The 25,398-nt window shown below is 34.7% G+C and overlaps 2 protein-coding genes across 5 annotated transcripts in view; one reads left to right on the forward strand and one right to left on the reverse strand.

The window, feature by feature from the left end:
• The window catches only part of LOC149774740 (arf-GAP with SH3 domain, ANK repeat and PH domain-containing protein 1-like), a 204,935-nt gene extending 186,642 nt beyond the window's left edge, over positions 1 to 18,293 (forward strand). Inside the window, exon 29 of the mRNA XM_089944763.1 lies at positions 151 to 18,293. Coding sequence (XP_089800889.1) covers positions 151 to 225 — 75 coding nt within the window. The 3' untranslated portion in view covers positions 226 to 18,293. The remainder of the gene's footprint in view (positions 1 to 150) is intronic.
• Positions 18,294 to 22,846: 4,553 nt separating this feature from the next.
• The window catches only part of LOC149774741 (uncharacterized), a 51,701-nt gene continuing 49,149 nt past the window's right edge, over positions 22,847 to 25,398 (reverse strand). For all 4 annotated transcript variants that reach the window (XM_089944765.1, XM_089944766.1, XM_089944767.1 and 1 more), the window contains 2 exons: positions 24,792 to 24,888; positions 22,847 to 23,844 (listed from right to left, as the gene is read on the reverse strand). In XM_089944765.1, coding sequence (XP_089800891.1) covers positions 23,668 to 23,844; positions 24,792 to 24,888 — 274 coding nt within the window. In that variant the 3' untranslated portion in view covers positions 22,847 to 23,667. The remainder of the gene's footprint in view (positions 23,845 to 24,791; positions 24,889 to 25,398) is intronic.

The following is a 25,398-nucleotide window of genomic DNA, read 5'->3' on the forward strand; positions in this document are numbered from 1 at the left end:
GTCTGATTACGTTGGCAGGTCTGTCTTTAGCTCAGTACATATATATAGAGAGAGAGATATCATGAATAATGTATGAATTTAAAATTACAAAAATGGGAAAATGTTGCATTTTCCTAAAATTGTATTCATTAGTTTCTCTATATCTTTCAGGAGGGAGAAATTGAAGGAGACCCAAGCAGACGCGGTGTATTTCCAATCAGTTTTGTCGAACCTCTGCCAGATTGATATATACCATTGATGAGATTTAACACTGGATTACAATGGCCTTGTTCCTGTCAATAACAATGGATGAGAAGACTGGTTACATGTATTTGTTGGGTTATTTTCTTTCCGCTCAGTAACTGCCTCGGATTGTCCAGTCCTACCACTTATTGTCATGTTGGATTTCATCAAGATTCATGATGGTCAGGTTTGATTCTTCTTGAATGGAATGTGAGAGTTCACCTATCTCATACAGTCCAGGCTTTGTATATACGACAGTGAATGAAAACAAACTTTAGTTGGGACATAAGATTTAAAAAAAATCAGAAATCAAATGAAGAGCCAATAGACAGCAGAATAATACTTAAACGTCAAAAATAATACTTAGACATAACAGAAATAATAATATTTAATTATGAGAAATAATAATATTTGAACATCAGAAATAATAATATTTAAACATCAGAAATAATACTTTGAGATCAGAAATAATGAAGTAATGAAACAAAAAAAATATGTTGACATAAGATTAATACGCAGACATGAGAAAAATTACAGAGTACTTGGACATAGGAAATAACAGAGTACTTGAACATAGGAAATAACACAGAGTACTTGGACATTGGAAATAACACAGAGTACTCAGGCATCTGGAATAATACATAGAGTACTGAGATAGCAAAATAGAAATTTGTATGCTGTAACCTTGGAAGCTTTCAGAACAGTAAATGCTTGGAAGAGTCCTTGTTATCAATGTACTTAGGATGTTTCATGACTTTAGGATCAGGTCGTAGAATACTCATTTGATGTATTTTTAGGTTTTCTTGTTGTATACAGATATATTTGTTAAACTTGTTATGCTTTTGTGCATTTAGAGGATGCAATTTTCAACTTTCACAATGGGTGACCTCAGATTGCATTTATTCCTGTAGCCGTTTATTATGATATGATAGGCTTCTGCCTTGTTCAATGTTCCCTGATGTATAATATGCCAGGTGATATGGATTTGGACTGTTCCTTCTATGACTTTAGCTGATATTGGTCTGGACTGTTCCTTCTATGTCTTTAGCTGATATTGGTCTGGACTGTTCCTTCTATGACTTTAACTGATATTGGTCTGAAGGTCATGTTTTAATTGATTGGCTGAGCTTGTTAAAGACTATATACGATTCTTGATCAAGCAAACATCAAGATTTGAATAAGTTCCATATTTAGTGAGATCCATGCTTACTGATTGAGATCCATGCTTATTGAGTGAGATCCATGCTTAGTGATTGAGATCCTTGCTTATTGAGTGAGATTCATGCTTATTGATTGAGATCCATGCTTATTGATTGAGATCCTTGCTTATTGAGTGAGATCCATGCTTATTGAGTGAGATCCATGTCTATTGAGGTGCTCTTGCACTCTGGATGCTAAATGTCTGATACACTTTTTATCAAGCTTGGTTTTTGGGTTTATGTTGTCAAAATCTTGTACAGGTTTGAGATCTATGTGTGTTATTGAGTTGTCTTGTGTCTGATTGGCTAAGCTTGTTACTATTTTGCACTCTTTGATTCTGATGTAAATCTTTGAGCATTGGGTTATGAGATGAAGCCAACAAGTCATGCTTATTATATATGTGATCTTGCATATGATTTGTTACTACGCTTGATGTCATATTTATTAAATTAAATTCAGAACATAAGCTTATATCATCTAGATCTGAAACAACTTCGATGATGATATCTATCCACACATTTAAATTGCTTGATGTGATTTGCATCCAACGGCCTGAGCTTGTTACTGCTTCTGAGACTGTATATCTCTCATGATCTTAGTTACATTTTATGTATAGTCGTATATAATCAAAATGTTCCCTCAGTTTTATTCAGTGAGAACTATGAATATTAATTACTTTTTATCTGATGGAGCATATGACCACTTTAGAGACTATAATTTTGCCTTGATTTTGATGAAACTTGAAGCTGATATGATGATGTTGTTGAGTGGGTTTTGTTATGAGTTAGGCCTATGCACTTTAATTGGGTCATTTTACTTCTTATTGACTGAACTTGCATCTGATTGCCTGAGAGTTTTACCTTTCAAGAGACAATATTTCTCCTTTGAATATTTTCCACAATCACCTTACGTTTGGAATATCAGCGTGCTACCTTTCATATCTAACCCTACTAAAGATGAAAAATGTCTTATCCTGTCTATTTTTAGATGAACAAAGAGCAGTAACTCTTGACCATTAACTCCCCTTGATACCACCAGGTATTGCCTGTTTTTAGTTTTGCTGTGTGCTGAGACACATGCATTGCAATAGCTTAGGATAATCCAGCCCTTTTTTGTGTTCCTGTGGACTCATCCAACATTTATTTTGCATTTATGTTGTCTACTAGAGGTTGTATGCTTTATTTTACAATTTCTGCCAATTTTTTGAGAGATTTGATACTTGACCAGACTTATCTTGTAGGACCACCATCCCACCATGCTATTGTTGATCTTACACATGGTCATTACGAGTTAGTCTTGATTTGCTTGCTCTGTCTGTTATGGAGCCCTTAATTCATTCGGCCCTAGAGGTTTTTGTCGTTTTTGCCTGAAATGTGCGTAGGAAAGACATTTGGGGTACTATTTCTGAATGCATTGTAATACAGCGGTTTTCAACAGATTATCCAGGATAATAATGCCTAGTTGTATTAGAAACATCATTTTCCATTGGTTATTTTGCTTGGGTATGAGCTGAAGGGTAAATGGTAGTTTTTTAATATTTTTTATTGCTTTATATACTCATCATTTTCGTATGGAGACTGCAATTTATTCCAAATGCCCACCTTATCCTAGTTTTTGCAAAGGTTCACCTGTCTGTGTGCAGTTAAGACTGGTATGCCTTAGATCTGAGGCCAAAAGGTCTAAAATCCGGACACAAAATCGCATTCCGATCTCGAGTGAATTTTGGGTGAAAAAAAATGGGTCCAAAAAATGAGGTTTTTCTCTCTGTATTTTGTAGTGCAACTAGAACTTCCAGATTATTTGATATCATTTTAGAGCTATATCTGCCTGCTTTTTTTTAATACCACCCACGTTGGTGTATCTTAAATGGCCTTGATGCTGCAGAGCTTTGAAGTAGGGTACAGCCTCATCACGCCTACAGACGGGATCAGGGCCGAATCGGTTTATAGAGAAATTGTTCAGTCATATTTCACACTGTTTTGATAGAATTATGGTTTAATTATTAGCTAAGTTTAAAACAGGGCCATAGGTTCCTGAGATGTCACTTCACTGATCTGTTAGTTACAACAGTGATTTTAGTGATCTAGAAATTTCAACACATTACTAGTGTCTGCTTTAGTTTATGTTTCTTGTGTTGTTTCAGCAAAATATCATGTAAACATTCTATATGCAACTTCAGGGCATAGAAGTCTACCATGACTCCTGTTTTGTTTATATCATGTATACATTGTTTCTGTTATGCAGCATCCATAACATGTGGTTATGACAGTATTTTTGTTTTAGCAACCTAGTTACTTCAACATTTTACTAGTGTTTGTTTAGTTTTGTCTCAGCATGGAAGTCTACCATGACTCTGGTTCTGTCTGTAGTATGTATACATTTTCCCTTCTTTAATAAACTATGCATTGTGCATAAATATTGGCAACTCAGTTGGCATCAATAGTCCAGCTGACACCGACAGTCCAGCCAATAGTTCATATGGGGATCTTAATGATCAATCAGAATCTTATCATTACAATACCCGAGATTTCAGTGAGAAATCTATCCGTTCAACCAGGCCTTCTGTGCAGCTAGTACCAGCGATTGCCAGGCCATTTGGATACTGCCAGCACCCAAGCTGACAACACGCCATTCACACTAGATCCATTGGATCTAATACATTTCAAAACCGTCAAGCCATGTCTCAAGGCCGACCTACACAGTTTACACCAGGCAGCAGGCTGGCAGTGCAGGAAGGCCCAGCGATGCCCTTAGTGCTGGAAAGGCTTACTCTTAGCTTATCCTCATGGGAGAGCTCATGTCTTAGATATGACCAAGCAAAGTCATCAAGGCCACATGGCATGACTTATGCTGAGCTGGATGAGGATGTGGTACACAGTGAGGGTGATGAGTCACTGACAAACCTGTCTTTTAACGAGGATGGAATTGAGACTTTATACTACTTGGCATGTCTCATCTAGTGCTGCAAGTAGACCCAGTTAGGCCATGTCACACAGTGCGTGCATCAGAACTCCATCAAATCGACCAAGGAATGGACTGAAGTTAGCTTTCCAGCCGCTGTCAAGGACAATTTCTTTTTATCGGAGTTGGCTACTTCTGAATGTCCCTACCCTAGCCACTGCTCTAAAGAAATGGTAGATGTCATTGCGGAGGAAGAAACAGACTGAACACCCACACTTGGAAGGCGACAGCCAGGTTTGCTAGGGTATTTTACATGGGCTGCTTACCATACCATGGCCAGATCTTTGATAGGTCCAACCAGTCTCCTTGATACGATGTGTAGCATGTGGGCGATCCATGTCACTCCTACCTTATCATACCCTCCCTTTCTCTTTAGGTGCCCGCTGCTCTGGAGGAAGCCTCGAGGGAGACTGGAGGTAGGTAGCTCAGGTACTGTCCCTCCTCCTCAGGCACACACAGGCATTTGGAACCACTCAGTACCCATCAGTATGAAGGAATGTTCAGAAGCCTTAGGGCAAGGAACTCCTGAGTCACATGAGTACCCACATTGTTCCATTTGTTGCAATAATACAGTGGTGGTATGAAACCGATTTTGAGCTCACTGAACACCTCTGTTCCCTTTGAAAGAGGGGGGTGCTGATTCACATCAGTCAGAGGGGTTTCGAGTTTCTTTCATCAATAATTTTCTTGCCCCTCTAGATGAATAGATCAGAAGATGGATGCCTTCTGACAACTGGATATGGTCGCTCATAAAAGGCATGGAAGCTTGCGCTAAGGCTGAGGCCACATTCCCCAGCGTCTTTTTTAGGATTGTAGCTTTTCGGAATGCAAACAGCAGGTGGAGGCCCGTCATCAACTGGAGTCTCTCCATCAGATAGGTGAATTTGCAGTCATTATTGATCTGACAGATGCATACTTTCACATCTTTATCCACCCCTTCTGTCGCTAATTTCCCCATTCTGTTTACTGCCACATCGTTATCAATTCATTGTTTTTCTAGACCATATAGACCTTTTCATGAACTGGGAAAGTCAGACCTCTTTGTCCATCCCAGAATTTTGTACATCTTGGCAATGACTTTTTTACCAGCCTGAATCTGCCACGTCCCCTTTATCTTCTACATGCTGCATGCCCTTTCAGTCGACCTGAACTATTTTCAGTTCAGTGTGGATAGTTTGGTAGTCCTCCTTACAGAACCAGGCTTAGTTGCCAACTATCAGTTGCCATCCATAGGTAACCAATGCATCATCATTCATCCTCTGTCTTCCATAGACAATTTGAGCGCAGCAGCCATGTAAGATCCTGTCTGCACTCTCAAGTACTACTTGAGCCACACATAGACAAGTCGTGTCTCTTGCAGATGTCTGTTCCTCCTGGTCAAGGCTGGAAAACATCACCCCTAAGCCCATGCTTCATTGCTGAAGTTATATGCTCAGCGTACTCTGAGATCTCGCAAGATCAGAGTTGCCTCATGAGGATTATAGCTCACAAGATTAGAACCATTTCTGTGAGCCTTGCTTTCAAACACAATGTTTCAATCTCGGATATTATTGAAGCTTTTGGCTGGCTTGCAGAGTCTACCTTCTTGAGTTTTTACCTCAGACATTTAGCACTGCATAGAGATCTTGTTGGGTTGGTGGCAGCAGCACAGATGGCCACCAGACCCAGCTAGATCAATCAACACAGCCTGTTAGCTTTGCTGGATTTGCCAGTGAAAATTTGTTTAAGTGAGAAGATTTCAACTTCATTTTCTCAACCATATAAGCATCCTAGAGCAAGGGACCCCAGGGTGTGTTGCTTGTGCTATTAGGAGAATGGGTTATCCTTCTTATGGGGAATCCAACCACTCATCCTTCAGAAGTATACCCGAGGGAGAGGTCGGGTGCTTAGCCTTCAGAAGGATACCCGAGGGAGAAGTCAGGTGCTCAGTATAATCTCCTCTTATTACTTATTGTCCTAACATAATGTGTTTGGGGAACATGTTCGAAGGAGAAAGCAAATTATGTTTCTATGAGAATACTTACCCAATCACATTACTTAAAAATGCTACCAACCACCCTGCCATGCAAGCAGCCACATTAGTGTTTTGCTCAAACCTGGCGACATCTGGTGGCTTCAAGGATAAGATGTTTTTTGTCTTTAGTAGGGCTGGATTCATGAGGAAGCAGGCTAATATTCCTAACTTATTGTGATTCGGTAAGTATTCTTGGAGAAACATAATTTACTTCAAAATTTGCTTTCTCATGTAAGTTCAATAAACCATGGTAATATGGTTTATATCATCGAAATCATAAACAAGTTTGATTTTGGAATCAAATCTACAAACAATAACTATGTCTGTGTCTTTGAAAATAAGTTTTGTCAAACTAGACAAAACTGACACAATATAAAAGTTTTGAATTAATTTACTTTGAGTTCTGTTCTTATCATACTACGTAAGAATGCTTAGAGAAATTCTCAACTGTTATTTAAGCCAGGTACATGGTATGAGGTCCACATTGGCCTCTTGCAAGGTGTATAATATAGATCCATATCTGTGGTCGCATAATGCAGTAGTAGATGTAGTTCTGCGGTGTTTGAATATGGACAGCCCTGCTTTTGTTTCAATAAGTGGTCCTGCTAGAAAGATTGAATTGGTTTGTTATTGGTCCAGTGTTGTTGAAAATATTCTTTAAATACATAAAGGGTTATTTGTATTTTTGAGAGCTGTTAGTCTGTGTACTCATGCATACAAAAATGTATTCACATCTTGCAATTCTAACTTTGTTTAGATATCATCGGAAATGTTAATATGCAGTTTTTGTTCTATATGATCTTCACCAGTTGATGCTGTACATAAGGGTCTTTACCTAATATAGATTGATACTGAGCCAAATAATTATATTCAGTTTCAGTGGATATATAATTACAGATTTTGTAGATCGCTAAAATAGTCTGTGTTCTTTATATCTGGAAATGTGTAATAGTAAATTTCTCCCAACAAGGGACAACACTAGTTAGATGTATGTTAGTTGTCCCTGTGCATTGGTCACACCTCTAAACAGTACATACTGAGTGCAGACCCTGATATGACGTTCCAGATGGATCTGACAGGTTGGTGTTTTCCACAGTTAGGTGTTAAACACAAACATACACACATGCTCTCTGCAGGCAATTTATTAATTTGGTTTTAAGAAAAGGAAAATAATTCATTATGTGAAATGAAGTATGGTTAATTTTCAGTGGATATGGTGACAAGTTTTGTCATGTATATTTCTAAAATACTAAAGTAATATTAGTAAGACATTATTTTTTTCTCAATTCTGTTGTATTGTCATTATGGATCCACTTGTAATATGCATTCTCTTGACCATAATTTAGAAGAAGAGTCAATACTAAAACACCGCTTTTTTTAATATAAATTTTAATAAAAATAATTGATTAATTGTGAACCTGATTATATTTCAATGAAGTATATATAATTATTAAGTAGTGCTTCCTGCTTTGAGATTTATTCATCTTCCATAAACTGCCAATTTAGCATATATTTGCTTATTTCAATGACTTTGCTTGATTTTGTACAGGCTTATGGTCACTAGCACTTGAAAAATCAAATTTATAAACAAAAATGAATTGGTGTATTCCAAAACACATTGCAGTTTTCTATGAATTTAAGCAATTCCAAATGACTTGGCAATTATTCACCAATAAAAAGGTTCCTATTGCAATAATATCCATATTTAAATATATTTCCAAGACTTTCCAGTATAATAGTTTCTCTAGAACACTACATTAAATTTCTAGATAAGTTATGCTGGGACAGTCACATCATAATGCTAACAACATTTTTTATTAAAACTTAAATTATTAACAAGCAGTAATTGAAGTCCAAAATGATATGTGTGTGTGTGTGTGTGTGTGTGTATTTACATTTTCAACAGCATGCAACAGAACCTAAATTCTGGAGAGAAAGGTTTTTTCCACACAGGTTGAGAATCTTAAGATTTTTAATATATAATATTTAATAACTTTTCCAAGTTCAGAACTTTCGTAATTTATTTTCTTATCTCCTTAACAATTTTGTTTTCTTAGTGGGTTAGGTGGAGTCGGATTTTTTGTGCAAGAGTAATTTCCACCCCATAATTTCAGTACAAAGCCATCTTTTTTCACCAATGTAACCAAAGATTCTTTTTTCATTTATACTGTCATGAAGGCAGCTGATAGCAGTAGTGTCAATGTTACTTGTAAAACATGCTCAAACTAATGGAATACATTTTATAGAAGAATGAATTGAAGCTAATGCAAAATAACATGTTGCTAGTGTGGAATAAAATATATCAAATAGACTTTAGTAGATCTTAACATTAATTGTTTGCTTTTAGAATTTCTAATTATTTTGTGTTACTAATTCATATGGTGGTATAGTGTATCAAAAACACAAGTCACACAGGTTTTTATCAGTTTGTTAGCCACAGATGCCTAGTATTTAACATTAGGCTACCAACATATTGTGCATTGATTGTAAGAGTTATTCCCCTTCATCAATTTGTTAGCCACAGATGCCTAGTATTTAACATTAGGCAACCAACATATTGTGCATTGATTGTTAGAGTTATTCCCCTTCATCAATTTGTTAGCCACAGATGCCTAGTATTTAACATTAGGCAACCAACATATTGTGCATTGATTGTAAGAGTTATTCCCCTTCATCAGTTTGTTGCCCACAGATGCATTTTAACATTAAACGACCAACAAATAATGAATTGATTGTAATAGTTCATCAATTCATCAATCTGTTACTCCTCTTGACACATTCATCATATTATTACCAACAGATTCTTTTTATGCACGGTTATATTCTAGTTTGTTATATTCTATTTTGCAAGTTTTAATTCTTTCTATGCATCTTTTTGGCAGAATTTACCATTAAACAGACAACAGATAGAGCGTTGATGTAAGAGTGACCTCTTTTTGGTCACTTGATACAGTTTTAGACAGTTGACACAGCAAGTTGAAATTTGCATGTAGTTTGAAGTTCAGTTAGAAAACTGCAATCTTCTAGTTCTTTTTAAGCGTTTAATTAAATTTTCTTGATGATTTAACAGTTAAATATGTATATATTTGTTACAATTTAGGAATTGTATTTTGCAGCAGTCTTGAAGATTGTACTTTAGTTATGTTAGCAGCAAAGTTCATGGCAGGAAAATTGTGCATTTTATTGTTTTTAATCTGCATTTTGTCACATTTGGTTAGCACCTTGACTTTCGTAAAATATATGTATCTCAACTTTAGCATGTTCTCCAATCAAAATTTTGTCTCCTTATTAAACATGCGACCTCAGGTGGTTCAGTGGTCTAAAGTGGTCACTTCAGTGAGAGTCTCGGCTCAAACAATGTAGAAAGCTTGCCAGTAGCTTCCGGTTGTTAAGTGTTTATTCTTGAGCTCTTTCAATGTTCTTCCTCCACTAAATATACTGGCAGCCATGTATGGCCTATAATGTGCAGAAAAAGTACGTTAAATGCCACAGCAAGAAAATCAAACCTTATGAAACTGGAAAATCAGATTGTAAGATCATCATGTAAAGTGCCACTTTCAGACGGAAAATATATTTGAAAATTTCTTTATTATTCATGTTATATTTGAATATCATTTGAGCAAGCACTTCAGTCAGAGATACGCAGATGATTCGATCCTCAAGGACCAAGCCATAATTGGCACCTGCACTGCAATAGATTATAGTATGAGTCTAATTTCCAGGTATATTAATGTAAACAGATGCTTTAAGGTTTTAGATGGACAACAGTAGATGTACTAAGTACTCAAGAAAAAGCTAATAAAAGTCAATAATTTCAAACTATTACATGTAATTTATAAAGTAATACATTAAAGATGGGGTCAACTTTTGGACCCTGTTTTAACTGCGTCCCTGTAGCATGTGCCTCTCAAGCCCGGCATTGAAACCAATCTTTTTTTTAGCCAGCATGGAAGTAAAATATTTGGCCATATAAGAGATTTGGCCATACATGTATTAGGGATTTGGCCACTGAATGGAGAGAAAATTGAACATAAAAAGACAGAAAAATCAGACACTACCTTGCTAGAAGATATTTTTGCTTCTGGGAAGTTAGTTGTTGTTGTTGTAGGGTTTAACGCCATTTTTCAGCACACAATAGGCCATACATGGCGGCCAGTATTAATGGTGGAGGAAGAACCCGGGAAAACCCCGGGAAGAACCACCGACGCACTCTGGGAAGTTAGTAGTTGAGGCTTTAAAAGAAAACCTGGCCATTTTCTCTGTGATCTTGTGGTGACCATTTACATTAACAGATCTTACGTTTTCATATTTCGATTTTATTAAACTGATCCTTACGTCATTTTATGAGATGTGCTGCATATACTTATTATTTAAAATTATTAGTTTAGAAATGAAATCTTTATCTTGCCACATTTAATTTTTATATGTTCATTTTTATCATAAAATATATCTAATTAACAATTGACGAATACAGTTTTAACATGTAAAGATTTTGTGCGTGACAATTATTCTTTTTAATTTTTTTATTACCATGTAGATGCAGAGTACTGATTCTGTCCTTTAGAGTTGAGCGTACAATTCCATACTTTGTTTAAGTGTTTGTCTTGAAAACATTTTTAGTTTTGAGAAAGTTTATATCTCAAAAGTCTTTAAGTTCCTTGAAGAAAAAAACTTGAATGTTTTCCATGACTTTAATTTATTTTAGAGAATACAAAGACATTACTACTGGCAGAATCTGTTTTTTTTTAAACTACAGATTTGTTTCCAAAGTCAGTAGATAAGTACATAAAATGGGATACAATTTGGTTGGTCACATGGCACAGATTTAATCCCTTTGCTGTATTAGCTTGCTAATTAGTAATTAGTGGTTTTCCATCTACATTGTAACTGTTTATGGAGTAAGAAAGTAGCATGTGGAGAGAGTTCAATTTCCTTGAAAAGTTTTGGAAGCCCTTTAAAAGTCCATGAGAAAAAGTTCTCAGTGGCTGTTGCTTGTCGTCATTAACATAAGTTCCCAGATCTGTTTTGAAGAAAAAAGAGATTGCCATTCTGTAACATTTTGGATATCTTAATTGAATTATACATTTCAAAGCGGTTCTGAGGCTGTTCACATTTGATGAACAAGCTTTATATGAGAGTACAATCAAAGGTTGAATCCTATGCTTTGTTGGCAAGTATCCTTTGTACAGAGTGTGTACACTTTGCCAAGTGATTACTATGGACTTGCTTCATAGGAATTCATTCAAATAGTGATGCTAGAACATGTTATTTTTTTGGCCTGTACTTGCGAACAGGGGCATCAGTGTTTGTTTCATTTTTAATTGCTTGGGTTGTGCAAGATAAGATCCCCCAAAATCGGACCCCGCAACTAATACTTATTTGCCAAAAGCTTACATACATTTATACGGCATGTGTGGCTCTGCATTTCTATCATTATATAAATTACCTACTGACAATGAAGACCAAACTTGAATGGAAGAAACTTTTGTTCAGTACACCTCATGTGATCTTTTTAAGATCGTAGATGCATTTCAAGTATAGAATGGAAAAAGATTAAAAATTAACACTTTCCATCTTTCAGATGGACTTCTTAGTATTGTACAGTCATTCAAATGAACCTTCAATATTTAAGACTGTCTTTTCTATATTGGAAAGGCATTCAAATGAACACCTTCAATCTTTAAGACTGACTTTTCTCTATTTGAAAGGCATTCAAATGAACACCTTCAATATTTAAGACTGACTTTTCTCTATTGGAAAGGCATTCAAATGAACACCTTCAATATTTAAGACTGACTTTTCTCTATTGGAAAGGCATTCAGATGAACCTTCAATATTTAAGACTGACTTTTCTCTATTGGAAAGGCATTCAAATGAACACCTTCAATATTTAAGACTGACTTTTCTGCTTCAGTCTTTAAGACTGACTTTTCTGTATTGAATAGGCATTCAAATGAACACCTTCAGTCTTTAAGACTGACTTTTCTGTATTGAATAGGCATTCCATTGAACACCTTCAACATTTAAAGCTGACTTTTCTCTTTTGAAAAGGCATTCAAATGAACACCTTCAGTATTTAAGACTGACTATATTGTATTGGAAAGGCATTCAAATGAACAACTTCCATATTTAAGACTGACTTTTCTGTATTGACAAAGGATTCAAATGAACACCTTCAATCTTTAAGACTGGCTTTTCTGCATTAGAAAGGCATTGAAATGAACACCATCAATCTTTAAGACTGACTTTTATGTATTGTAAAGGCATTGAAATGAACACCTTCAATATTCAAGACTGACTTTTCTTAATTAGAAAGGCATTCAAATGACCACCTTCAATATCTAAGACTAACTTTTCTGAATTAGAAAGGCATTTAAATGAATGCCTTCAATCTGCAAGACAGACCTATCTGTATTGAAATGGCATTCAAATGAATGCCTTCAATCTGCAAGACTGACTTTTCTGAATTAGAAAGGCATTCAAATGACCACCTTCAATCTTTAAGACGTGACTTTTCTGTATTGTAAAGGCATTCAAATGAACACCTTCAATATTTAAGACTGACTTTTCTCTATTAGAAAGGCATTCAAATGAACACCTTCACTATTTAAGACTGACTTTTATGTATTGGAAAGGCATTCAGATGAACACCTTCAATATTTAAGACTGACTTTTATGTATTGGAAAGGCATTCAGATGAACACCTTCAATATTTAAGACTGAGTTTTCTTTATTGAAAAGGCATTCTTTTCTGCATTAGAAAGGCATTGAAATGAACACCTTCAATATTTAAGACCGACATTTCTGTATTGAAAAGTCATTAAAATGAACACCTTCAATATTTAAGACTGAGTTTTCTTTATTGAAAAGGCATTCTTTTCTGCATTAGAAAGGCAATCAAATGAATACCTTCAATCTTTAAGACTGACTTTTCTGCATTAGAAAGGTATTCAAATGAACACCTTCAGTCTTTAGGACTGCCTTTTCTCTATTGTAAAGGCATTCAAATGAACTCCTTCATTATTTAAGACTGACTTTTCTGTATTAGAAAGGCATTCAAATGAATACCTTCAATCTTTAATTCTGACTTTTATGTATTGGAAAGGCATTCAAGCAGACACCTTCAATCTTTAAGACTGACCTTTCTCTATTGGAAAGGCATTCAAATGAACACCTTCAATCTTTAAGACTGACTTGTATGTATTAGAAAGGCATTCAAATGAACACCTTAAATCTTTAAGACTGACTTGTATGTATTAGAAAGGCATTCAAATGAACACCTTCAATATTTAAGACTGACTTTTATGTATTGGAAAGGTATTCAAACAGACACCTTCAATCTTTAAGACTAACTTTTATGTATTTTCCTTGCATTTTAAGATGTTATTGATAATTTTGCTGTTGCTTTTTATTTGAGGCGGCCTGCATTTGAGGATCTTCTGCAAATTGAGATCCATTTTTAGATGCAATGGATTTTTATGCCTGTAAAACCATCAATGTTCACAAATAATCTACCATCAGAAAAGGGTCTACATCATTACTTCCTTTGCATGATATAGACAATATATTTAATGTGCCATTAAACCAACACAATCAAAATTGATGATGTATATCCTGTTATGTAAAATTGGGTCAATAAATAATGTCCTAGTGTCAGAACCAGAGTTATTTGTTAAGATATATGGCATTAACCAATCACTACAATGTGTTCCAGCATTCAGCATTTTCTCTGAAATTCTCTGCATTTCTTCCCAAGACACATATCCAGTAGAACCAGTTGAGTATTGGTTGGTGTGTTTTGTACTCCTTTCTTCAGTTTTCACGCGGACAACTTTAGTTACTCAGGCTTCATAGGTGCTAAAAATAATATCAAATAACATTTTCAGTGTTTTTTTTGTTGTTGTCAAAATGTTTCATTATCAGTAATTAGATTGATGAATAAAATTAACTAAATATTACATTTATTGTTTTGAGATAATATTGTTGTCCTCCAGCGTCTATTGAATATGGTTTTTAACACTGGTTGAAGTGTTTTGCATCATTCAGGTAACTTTCAGTCCTAAATTGGATGATGTATCTTGCCATTATTTCCAGTTAGTCTTCAAGAATGAAACTAATGCATAAGTATATTTAGTTATATAGCCCAATGTCATTTGGTTATATAGCCCAATGTCATTTGGTTATATAGCCCAATATCATTTAGTTATATAGCCCAATGTCATTTGGTTATATAGCCCAATATCATTTAGTTATATAGCCCAATGTCATTTGGTTATATAGCCCAATATCATTTAGTTATATAGCCCAATGTCATTTGGTTATATAGCCCAATATCATTTAGTTATATAGCCCAATGTCATTTGGTTATATAGCCCAATATCATTTAGTTATATAGCCCAATGTCATTTGGTTATATAGCCCAATATCATTTAGTTATATAGCCCAATATCATTTACTTATATATCCCAATATCATTTGGTTATATAACCCAATATCATTTAGTTATATAGCCCAATGTCATTTGGTCATATAGCCTGATGTCATTTAGTTATATAGCCTGATATTATTTGGTTATATAGCCCCATGTCATTTCCTTACATAGCTAGATGTCATTTACTCATGTTTGATACCTTAAAAACTTATGTATTGTGTTAACTGCCAAAATTCCAAAGTCAGTTTTTGTTACCAGCATTTATCTAATTTAAAAAAGGAGAGAATTTAATTGTACTTTCAAAGAAATATACTATGTATCCATATATTTAACAGCAGCTAAAAAAATTGTTTAGTTACATTGTGTATGCTATATCTGTAGCATCCTGTTAACCATACTTACATTATCCCTGTTTGTATTGTAATAGTCATGTGCAATGATTTATCAGTATCTGTGTAAATAATATTGTCTGTGAAGAAACAAAATCCTGCTCTTTAGGGAAAATATTCTTTTTGCACTAGATGCAGTTTTCTTTGGACAACCTTATTTGAAAATCCTGAATTATCATTTGGTTTAGTTATTCAATCTTAGGCCTGTTCTATTAAAACACACATTGGACCCAGGGAAGGCACTTTTAATGTGAAGCTGTAACTCATTGATGTACTTTAGAATTTTATATCATGATCATTTGAACTTGCTGTATATTCAGAAACATCTGGTATATGTGTTTTAAAAAAGTGCCTTCACTGGGTACTATGTTTGTTTAATCGGAATAGCCCTTGGTACCATGTATGTTTAATTGGAATAGCCTTTGGTACCATGTATGTTTGATTGGAATAGTCCTTGGTACCATGTATGTTTAATTGGAATAGCCCTTGGTACCATGTATGTTTGATTGGAAAAGCCCTAATGGAATTGTTGAGCAATATGGGGAAACATTTAATTTGTGAAATTGAAGTCCACTTTGCATACAAACTGCCTTCATTAATCTTAGGTTGCATCTGTCTTTAAACTGCAAACTGTAAGTTTTCAGTAATGCAATATTTTCTAAAATTTTGAGATTAAACAAGACAAAATGTTCCTTTAGAAAATTATATTTTTTCTTTCAGTTTTGAATGTTATTATTCAGCAATATGGAATGATTTGTACAAGATCTGATAATAAATATTTTAGATCAAGCACATGCCTGGCCACAAATCAAAAAGCAATCTTGCCAGTTGATGTGCACATTTTTGTTTAATATTTTAGCCAACAAATAGTGTATTGATACCTTGTACATATTGCTTGATACATGTTAACACTTTGTACACATTACTTGGTATGTAATAATACTTTGTACACATTACTTGGTATGTAATAATATGTAATAATACTTTGTACACATTATTTGGTATGTAATAATACTTTGTACATGTTACTTGGTATGTACTAATAATTTGTACATATTACATTATAGGATCAGAACAATGAAATTATTCAGTATAAAAGCATACAGATCATATATATATATCCTTACAAATTGATGTATTAACTGTATAATTATGTAACAATCACTACATAAAACCCAGACAGAGATAGTGTGTTTGACACTAAAATTACGAACACTTTTACCAAAAAGTATGAAAGTATTTTATTTTTTTTTATGTAGTCTGTCTACCACTTGTGTTCAGTTCTAGTCTTTGTCCCTGTTTTGGTTATCTGATCTGTTTACACTGTTTGTCCCTGTTTTGGTTATCTGATCTGTTTACACTGTTTGTCCCCGTTTTGGTTATCTGATCTGTTTACACTGTTTGTCCCTGTTTTGGTTATCTGATCTGTTTACACTGTTTGTCCCTGTTTTGGTTATCTGATCTGTTGTTTGTGTACTGTCTATACACTGATATATGAATTTCTAAATCAGACTGAATTTCAGAATTTACACAAAAATTTAACTCACAATATTGAGTGTATCATAAAGATTTGACTACAGTTGGGTGAAAAATAGCATAATGTAAAGTATGGATATGTAAAGTCTTTCAAGGTGTTATCTGTTAATGTGTTCAAACAAATTGTATACAGGCAGTGATGCAACAGTTGGCTGGCCATATGATGGTCACAAGTCAGCTTGAAGAAATTATATATAGTACTTAGTCAGCACTTGTCATTAGGCCACTTCGGGGATGGACAGTATTAGGATCGAAAGTGGAGATGTATATAGTCACTACTGAACTGACAAGGTAAACCTGTTTAGTGAATGAAATAGTGTTGGTGCTGTGACATACTCACATTCATGTTACTGTTTACAACTTTTTAAAAGAAGGCAACTCCAACGGTATTTCTAGACAACTGATTTTGCAATAAGCAACTAAATGTTTTTAACTCAATTGTTTTATTTGGCTGGGTACTTTATTTTTAAGCAAAACATGTAATCATTTTGTGCCATATCAGTTGAATAAAGTTCTTTGCGTAAGGACACTCTACAGTTGCAGATCTCAGCTGATTTGGTGGTATGATTTGAACTTTTACCCTTTTTGTCATGGATCCAGTATATATTAGATGCCGGCAAATTAGGTAGGCAAACGGTACAAGTATCATAGCTTTGCCCTTGATGCAACACAGAATTTATTTTCCAAATCATTTGATATCTGTCATGATATGCATTAAATGTGTGTAATGAATACAATTTGATATCTGTAATGAAAATATTTGATATCTGTAGCGATAACCATTTCATATCTGTAGTGATAATTTTGTTATTACTTACGAAAATGTCCCAAAGAAAAAAAATTCATAATTTCCTGCTGCTGGAAATAGTAAACAGATACCTAATAATAACTTGCTGTACAAATTTTGTGTCTTTATAATTTTTCCGAATTTATTCTTTGGCCACAAAATTATTTCAGGGTGTCATTATATTTGTACAACAGGTGGCACTGTTTGCATTTGTGTTTCTTTATCAGATGTCACACGACTTTATTTTACCTCTTTTAATTTTTTTTTAAAATTAATGACATCATACTTGGTATGAGGGACATATTGTGATGTCACAGTTGTTTAATTTTACGTTAGCAGTGCCAATTGAATTCCTGTCTATTCCACTGCCGCTCATTATGATGTATTGGTAACAATATAAATTGATTTTTACATTTGTACTCATTTCCGTTTCATTTATGAAAGGAGTTTCATTGTTTCAATCTTTAATTTACCAATGTTTGCAAAAGATAGAAATAATGGAATTTATTTGACAAATTTCATTGAAATTTAGAATTCTTTTTAATATCCTCTATTTATCACAGTAATAACGTGTCACATATATCTTCCATTTTGTATTTTTAAGACAAGTTCAGTTAATGTGTCAGTGATGTTGTTTAATGATGGCATTCTGTGATGGTATAATTATGTATGTTGTAAGAACATATACTGTATATACATATAGACACATCTTGTGAATGCAGTCAAATAAAATTGCTCCAACTTGAAAAAAAATTTAATTGTTTTTTTTACACATGAATTATGTTATGGGGTTCTGCAAAACAATATAGCTTTCATCAAACTTTGCAAGTGGCTTATCCTATAAAAGACAAAGAACTACTTACATTGGCGGGTGAAAGGGCAAAGGTGAATGGTCAAGGTCTACAGGCATTAATGTTAGTTCTTCAGCATGTACCCCAAAAACCTTGATATTTTAGTTGCTTTACATGTTGCCAAAAGATTAGCCTGTGAATTTAGGAATCCACAGACCAAGGTCAATGTGACCCAAGAAAGTCCAACAGCTTCAAATCAATAGGTTTAAATCTGTAGCAAATAAAACTTGGTATTCGAGTTGCTTTATACGTTACAAAGCTCATACCAAGGTCAATGTGACCCAAGAAAGTCCAACAGCTTCAAGTCAATAGGTTTGAATCTAGCAAATAAAACTTGGTATTCGAGTTGCTTTATACGTTACAAAGATCATACCAAGGTCAATGTGACCCAAGAAAGTCCATCAGCTTCAAGTCAATAGGTTTTCTGTAGCAAATAAAACTTGGTATTCGAGTTGCTTTATACGTTACAAAGATCCTACCAAGGTCAATGTGACCCAAGAAAGTCCAACAGCTTCAGGTCAATAGGTTAAATCTGTAGCAAATAAAACTTGGTATTTGAGTTGCTTTATACGTTACAAAGATCCTACCAAGGTCAATGTGACCCAAGAAAGTCCAACAGCAAGTCAATAGGTTTAAATCTGTAGCAAATAAAACTTGGTATTTGAGTTGCTTTATACGTTACAAAGATCCTACCAAGATTATGACCCAAGGTATGATGATGTCAAGAAGCCTTGTGAATTTTGTCACGTAATGGTGTACAGTGAAAGTTTCTATGCAATCTGACAAGATAAGTTTACATGATAATTTAAGTCCTACCAATCATTATAAATGGATCGACGAGAGAGAAAAAGTGTTTATTTCAGGAATAAAACATGGTGCCAGACATATTTTGTACTAAGTGGTATACTTGTTTATATGGTACTTTGTGTTTTATCTGAGTTTAACCTAAGTCAGCATTGCCACATTAATAAAATGAAGAGTCCTCAAAGTAATATGTAGTCTATTCCGTCAACTGTTTCAGATTAACCGCCAGTCCTTTCAGTTTAACAGCTATTATCAATAATTCTTTGTTTATGCTTACAACCAGTCCTTACCTTTTAACAACTATCTTTACTGACTGTTTGTTAAGGATGATAATTAGTTCTTACAGTTTTGGCAGTCCTGGGTGGGTGGGTGTGAGTAATTTAACGTGCTTGCCTTCACATCTTGCCTCAGTCGGCATGAATTTAGCTCAACTAACATGGGTATATGAGAAAGCCTGCCAGTAACCTCCTGTGGATTGGTCGTTTTTCCGCCACCAAATATATTGCTATCATGTGCTGAAAATAGTGTTTATTGCCACAAAACTAAACCAGACCATTGCTGTTTTTATTCTGTAAAATTTGGGTTGGATAGTTTCATAATTTTTGTATTTTAATTTCCATAATTTTCAATTTTATTATCTCCATATTTGGAGAATAATTTCCTTGCTTCTCTGATGCTAAACCCATCCTACTTTTTGGGAATTTCTCATGTAAGAATGCTCTTTTAGAAAAAGTTTACCTATTAAAAGTCTTAATGCCTTGGGCTTTATCATCAGAGGAACCAATGTTTCTAGTGAAATACATTTCTTTCACAATACACACACAATCATATCTCCCAAGTGACAGTCAGACAGAGTAATTCCTCTTGATATAGGGATTTGCACATCATGTTATTACTGTTAATACCATGCCATGTGGCGGTCAGACAGAGTAATTCCCCTTGATATAGAGATTGGCACCATATCATGTGTTGTTCACTTACTACTGGAGCAAAATGCATGCTCTCCTAGTAAGATATTACTAATGGGTGGCTGGGAGGGTTATCAGTTTTGTTATTGGGTAAGGGATATCAAACAATCATATTTTACTCTAAAAAAACTGGTTTTTTCTTCAAACATATTACCATACATGCCAACCCCTGGCTAGGAAAAAGTGTAATCCAAGTGGACAAAAAGAGTAATCCAAGCAGAAAAAGAGTAACTCGCATATAACATGATAAAAATTCAATAAACATATGTACAAAATTATATATCCCTCTGGACTTTTAACATCAATTACTGCTTCAAGTTTTTGTATATAACACTTTGAGATTTAAAAAGCAACAGACTCTCATATTGCATTTCAAAACACTTTGAACCAGGTGAGACAATGAATGTTTTGCACACCAGTAGAGTACTAAGCTGTACAGCTAAAGGTAGTCCGTTTTTCAATAAGAACTTGGTAGTGCCTCTACATTTATAAAATTCTTATCCACAATTTAGTTCTGCTGTAAAAATGAAGTTACCTTAGTACTGGAGTTAGTAAAACGAGTTAATTCAAGGTTTCTTTGTTTTACCACCATGACCAGTATTAAAATCCTTTCCACACAGCCTGCAATGGAACACTGTATTGTGTAATTCATGTATTCATCTCTGAATCAGTTTTTCCTCTTTACCTAATCCATTTGTAAAATTATTTGAAAAATATTTTTGCTCTAACACACACATCAACTAGAATAAATCAAACTTGACTTTTAGCAGCAAATACTTACAGACTGGTTCAGTACCAGAAGTGAATTAGAACAAAGAATCTGTGAGCAAAGAGTAAAAGTTAGATAACCAGTCTGTTCTCTCCTACCTAAACCATATAGCTGCTATAAATAAAAACTGAGGTCAAAAGTTGAAAGGAGAAACCAGCATGTTTCTTGGAAATAGGGCAACTGTTATAAATAGAACATAATTCTGTTAGGAAAGTGTATGCAAGTCTATGGACAAGCGTATTCTTATGTCCTAGTTACATACAAGTAGTCTTTTCTAGAATATGGTGTGTTGGATTAATGGGATGTTAATACAAACATGAAAACAAATTATTAATATTTTTTGGAGGGGGATATACCCAAAACACCTAATCCGAATACATTTATGCATAAGACATAACTTAGTGGAAAAACCGTGTTATGATTACACCAAAAGCATAATGGTTGCCACGTATGTATTACCCAATCATAATATCTTAAGAGAATAAGCAAGAGTTACCCCTCATTACACTAGAGAGACTATAACACCACTCTCATGTAGATTCATGCTGACATGCAAGGAGTTGTTGGATAACATAACACCATTTCCATGTAGTTTCTTGCTGATATGCAAGCTGTTGGATAGGATAAATGCCATTATATAAACCGTATGATGTGTACTTAATTAACAGAAAGGCCCAAGAGACTGCCCAAAAACAAAATAAAACTAAAAAGTGGATGCTATGGATACAAATTAACTTCAGAAAATGTACCAGTAGATTTCCGACTGAAGTGGAAATTATACAGAATTAAATGTGCATCATGAACTTGTATAACACAATGATTACCTGCACAACACTATCAATCATTAACTTAAATAACCACTGCAACTCCAAGTTTTGTATAACACAATGATTACTTGCATAACACTATCAATCGTTACTAATATCCCTGACTGATAGGATGTACCTGTGACTCACACAGGTAAGTACAGAAAGGTACCTGTGATTACAACAAAGTTGTAATTCAGCAATAGATCAAAAGACCTTGTCTGCAAAAGAAAGGTGCAAAAATGTTGGAAATATATTGAGAGGAGGGAACTCCTTCAACTAGCTCTTACACTAACATTGAATCCAAAATTACTGAAGATGATTTGCAAGATCTCTCACCAGGAGAGTGATTGATACATGGTATGAATGCAATCATTAACTGAGGTACACACTGGACTGGATTTGGTACCATATCAAGAGGAGATCACTCTGCCTGACTGTGACATTTGTGTCCGTACAGCATTTAGCTCCCATAAACAAAACTCTGACTTCCATATAATATAATAACCTCACTGTGACTTCTACTTTAAGTTACACAGACTAGAAACTGTACGTTGCATATCATTAAACTTAAGACACTATTACAAAGACATATTCTGGTGGCCTAGTGGTTAGAGCATCTGCTTCAGATGCGAGTGGTCGCAGCTTCGAACCCTGGCTGAGTCATACCAAAGACTTATAAAAGCGGCACTAACAGCTGCCTCGCTAGGAGCTCAGCATTAAGAGGTTAGTGTTGGACTGGTTGGCCTGGTGTCAATATAATGTGACTGGGTGGGACATCATGCTACATTTCTGCAGCATGATGCCTCAGTTGTAGACATTACTAAACTGCCACACTGCACACACTGTAGTGATATGACTCCAAATTGTTAAAGTTATGTTAAAAATCCAAATCATACATACAAACACACACACACAAAGTCATTGACATAACATAAGCAAAAATCATTTGAGATGTATGGTAACTTTGCTGAACTAAGTAGTACCTATGTCACTCATAAATTTCATTCTTTGTGAGATTTGTTGCCAGCAAGACAAAAATTGAAAAAGAGCAATGAATGAAACGTTTAAGGATTTAGAAATGGCTTGAAAAAATAACAAACAATGCTTGACTCTACAAATACACACTGCAACACTTGATTTATTAATACGAAAATGTATATAATTAATACATTTCAAATACAACAGTGTAGATGAATCACAATTGAAACAAGATTTCATAACTTAACATTCTGTATGGATTGCATAAACATTTGTTAAATATATAAACTGCACATTGAATCAGCATGTAGAAGGAGAACTGCAACAAATCTGTGAGGGCAAATTAATTAAAACAATCAGGCACTGCTAACAAAGGGAGCAAACACTACTTAAAAAATGGTTACCATAGTTATTTATGAACCATTAACATTTGTTCCTGGAAATACATCTCCTCCGTTACATACTATGCGAATGTCAAAGACTTCAACGCCAAACTTCAAGACAGTTCTCAAATGATCAGGCTGCATTCTTGCTTGTTGAACTTTGTGTTTTGTGATATAAAAAGAACTCAAACATTGGAATTTTAAATCCCGCTTTAATATGGATATTTTTACATGCATAACCTCATTTTTGTATGCATTTAGTATGCAATTAGTATGCATTTAGTATGCAATGTGTTCAACCAATAGTTTGTCACATAAGAGTAATGATAATAGATGGTTTACTGTATATAAACATTTGCCAGAATAAACAAAAATGACTTTGAACCCCTAGGCGGAAAACATTTCTTCTTGTGCTCTGGCAAATGTCTGCTAATAGAAAACCATGTATTTTACAAATGTTGATGCCATTGATGGAAAAGTAATAACTAAATTTAGTCTTATGTCACTGAAAAGGTTAGGGACAATAATTAGCTAACAATTAAAACACAACTAAATAAAATCATTGCTATCTTTCTTGGCTGGTTCTGTGTCTTGTTTGCCACAGTTTGACAACTTTCTGGACTGGTTCTATAACTGAGTAAGGGTTTTTATATATCAGGTGTCTGTCTCCACCATTCACCACAATATGTTGTGCCCTGGGGTAAATCTTGGACATTAAACTCTGTTCTGCCTTTGCCCATGCCTGTGGTTGAAGAGGAAAATAAGTTAAAAACAAAAGTTGACTGGCTAATCAGTTTTATATGTATACAAAGCTGCCATTAGAAGAATGACTGATCACCCTAACCAACTGAAGCACAAATATTGATTTAGTACGTGGAACACAAAATTACTATGTTAGCTGCATTGATGTTCTTTTTTGACATCTGGGCACAGGAAATAGATAGAGAGGTGCCTGTTCATAAATATAGACAACCAATAAAGCTGTATCTACACAATCTGACCAGGTAGAAACAAAAAAATGACACTACTGGCTCCAATGACCTTGACCTTTCACCTCTCAGCCTCAAAATCAATAGAAGCTACCCCTGCCCAAGTGATGCAAATGATGCCTTATAATGAGCCAGGTTGATGAAACTTGACCTATCATGCTGAAAGGAAAAACATATTTCAGCTCCAGTGACATTGACCTTCAATATACCAGGTATCAAATCATTGGGCTTCTTCCCCAACCCAAGGGTAAGGCAGATATCAAGGACAGGTTGAGAAAAAGACCACAGTAAATTAAAGGCACCATTCCAGAAATACCTCATTTAGACTAGACCAATGGGCACCTGTATTCCTGGATCCCAGTACAACTTCAGACATGGGAACACTAATATGAACTGTTGTATTCCTTCATACATACATGTATATACTGGAGTGAAACAAGACAATATGGCACAAGAATTCTTGCAGCATAAGTGACATATCAGTATTATTTAAATGTCAAGCCTTCTTATAATAACTGGTGCATTATGTGAAGGCAAATCCAGTTTTAAAATAGGGTAAATAAGGTACCTTGTTCAGGGCATCTGGGTTTAAAACAGAGTGAAATATGGTACCTTATTCATGACATCTTGGTTTAAAATAGGGTGAAATGTGGTATCTTCTTCAGGGCACCTAGGTTTAAAATAGGGTGAAATATAGTACCTTGTTCAGTGCACTTGGCATCTGTTCATCGTAATAATTTCCTGACAGGAAAGTTACTGTTACATTCTCTGGCACAGTCCGCATCAATCGAGCAATTCTGGAAAAGAGAAACACAAATACGACTGACTGTTTGTGTCAAAGAATTCCCTGCTCCTCTATCACTTAGAGTAAATGGTTGATAACTCAAACTTAAATAAATATTTCAAGGAATATATGGATTGTATGAATAGGCAAAAACCTTATGGCATAAAATGTTTCAACTCACAGTACCTGAATGTGTTTGATATCAACAGACCAGGTTACAATCAAAAGTAGCCTGGGTGAAATTAAGGATGGGACGTGGCACTAGCAGTGAACTGATTCACTCATGCAACATTAATCTGTGAATTTGATACAAATATAAATATAAAATTTGAAGAATCATTAACAATGGACTTATCTTTGAAAAGTTACTTTATATTCAAAACTCACAAGTATTCATCATTCATTTGCATTTTTATTTTTAAATAAAGAACTAATAATACAGCAGTTGTTTGTATTTGCAGGAAGCCCAGTGTAATGTATTTGGCTGTTAGACATCTCTTCTCCCACACCATGACTGCATGTC

The sequence above is a fragment of the Sinohyriopsis cumingii genome, unplaced genomic scaffold, assembly GCF_028554795.1.
Source record: "Sinohyriopsis cumingii isolate HCF-2022 unplaced genomic scaffold, ASM2855479v2 utg000160l, whole genome shotgun sequence".
Lineage (NCBI taxonomy): Eukaryota > Metazoa > Mollusca > Bivalvia > Unionida > Unionidae > Sinohyriopsis > Sinohyriopsis cumingii.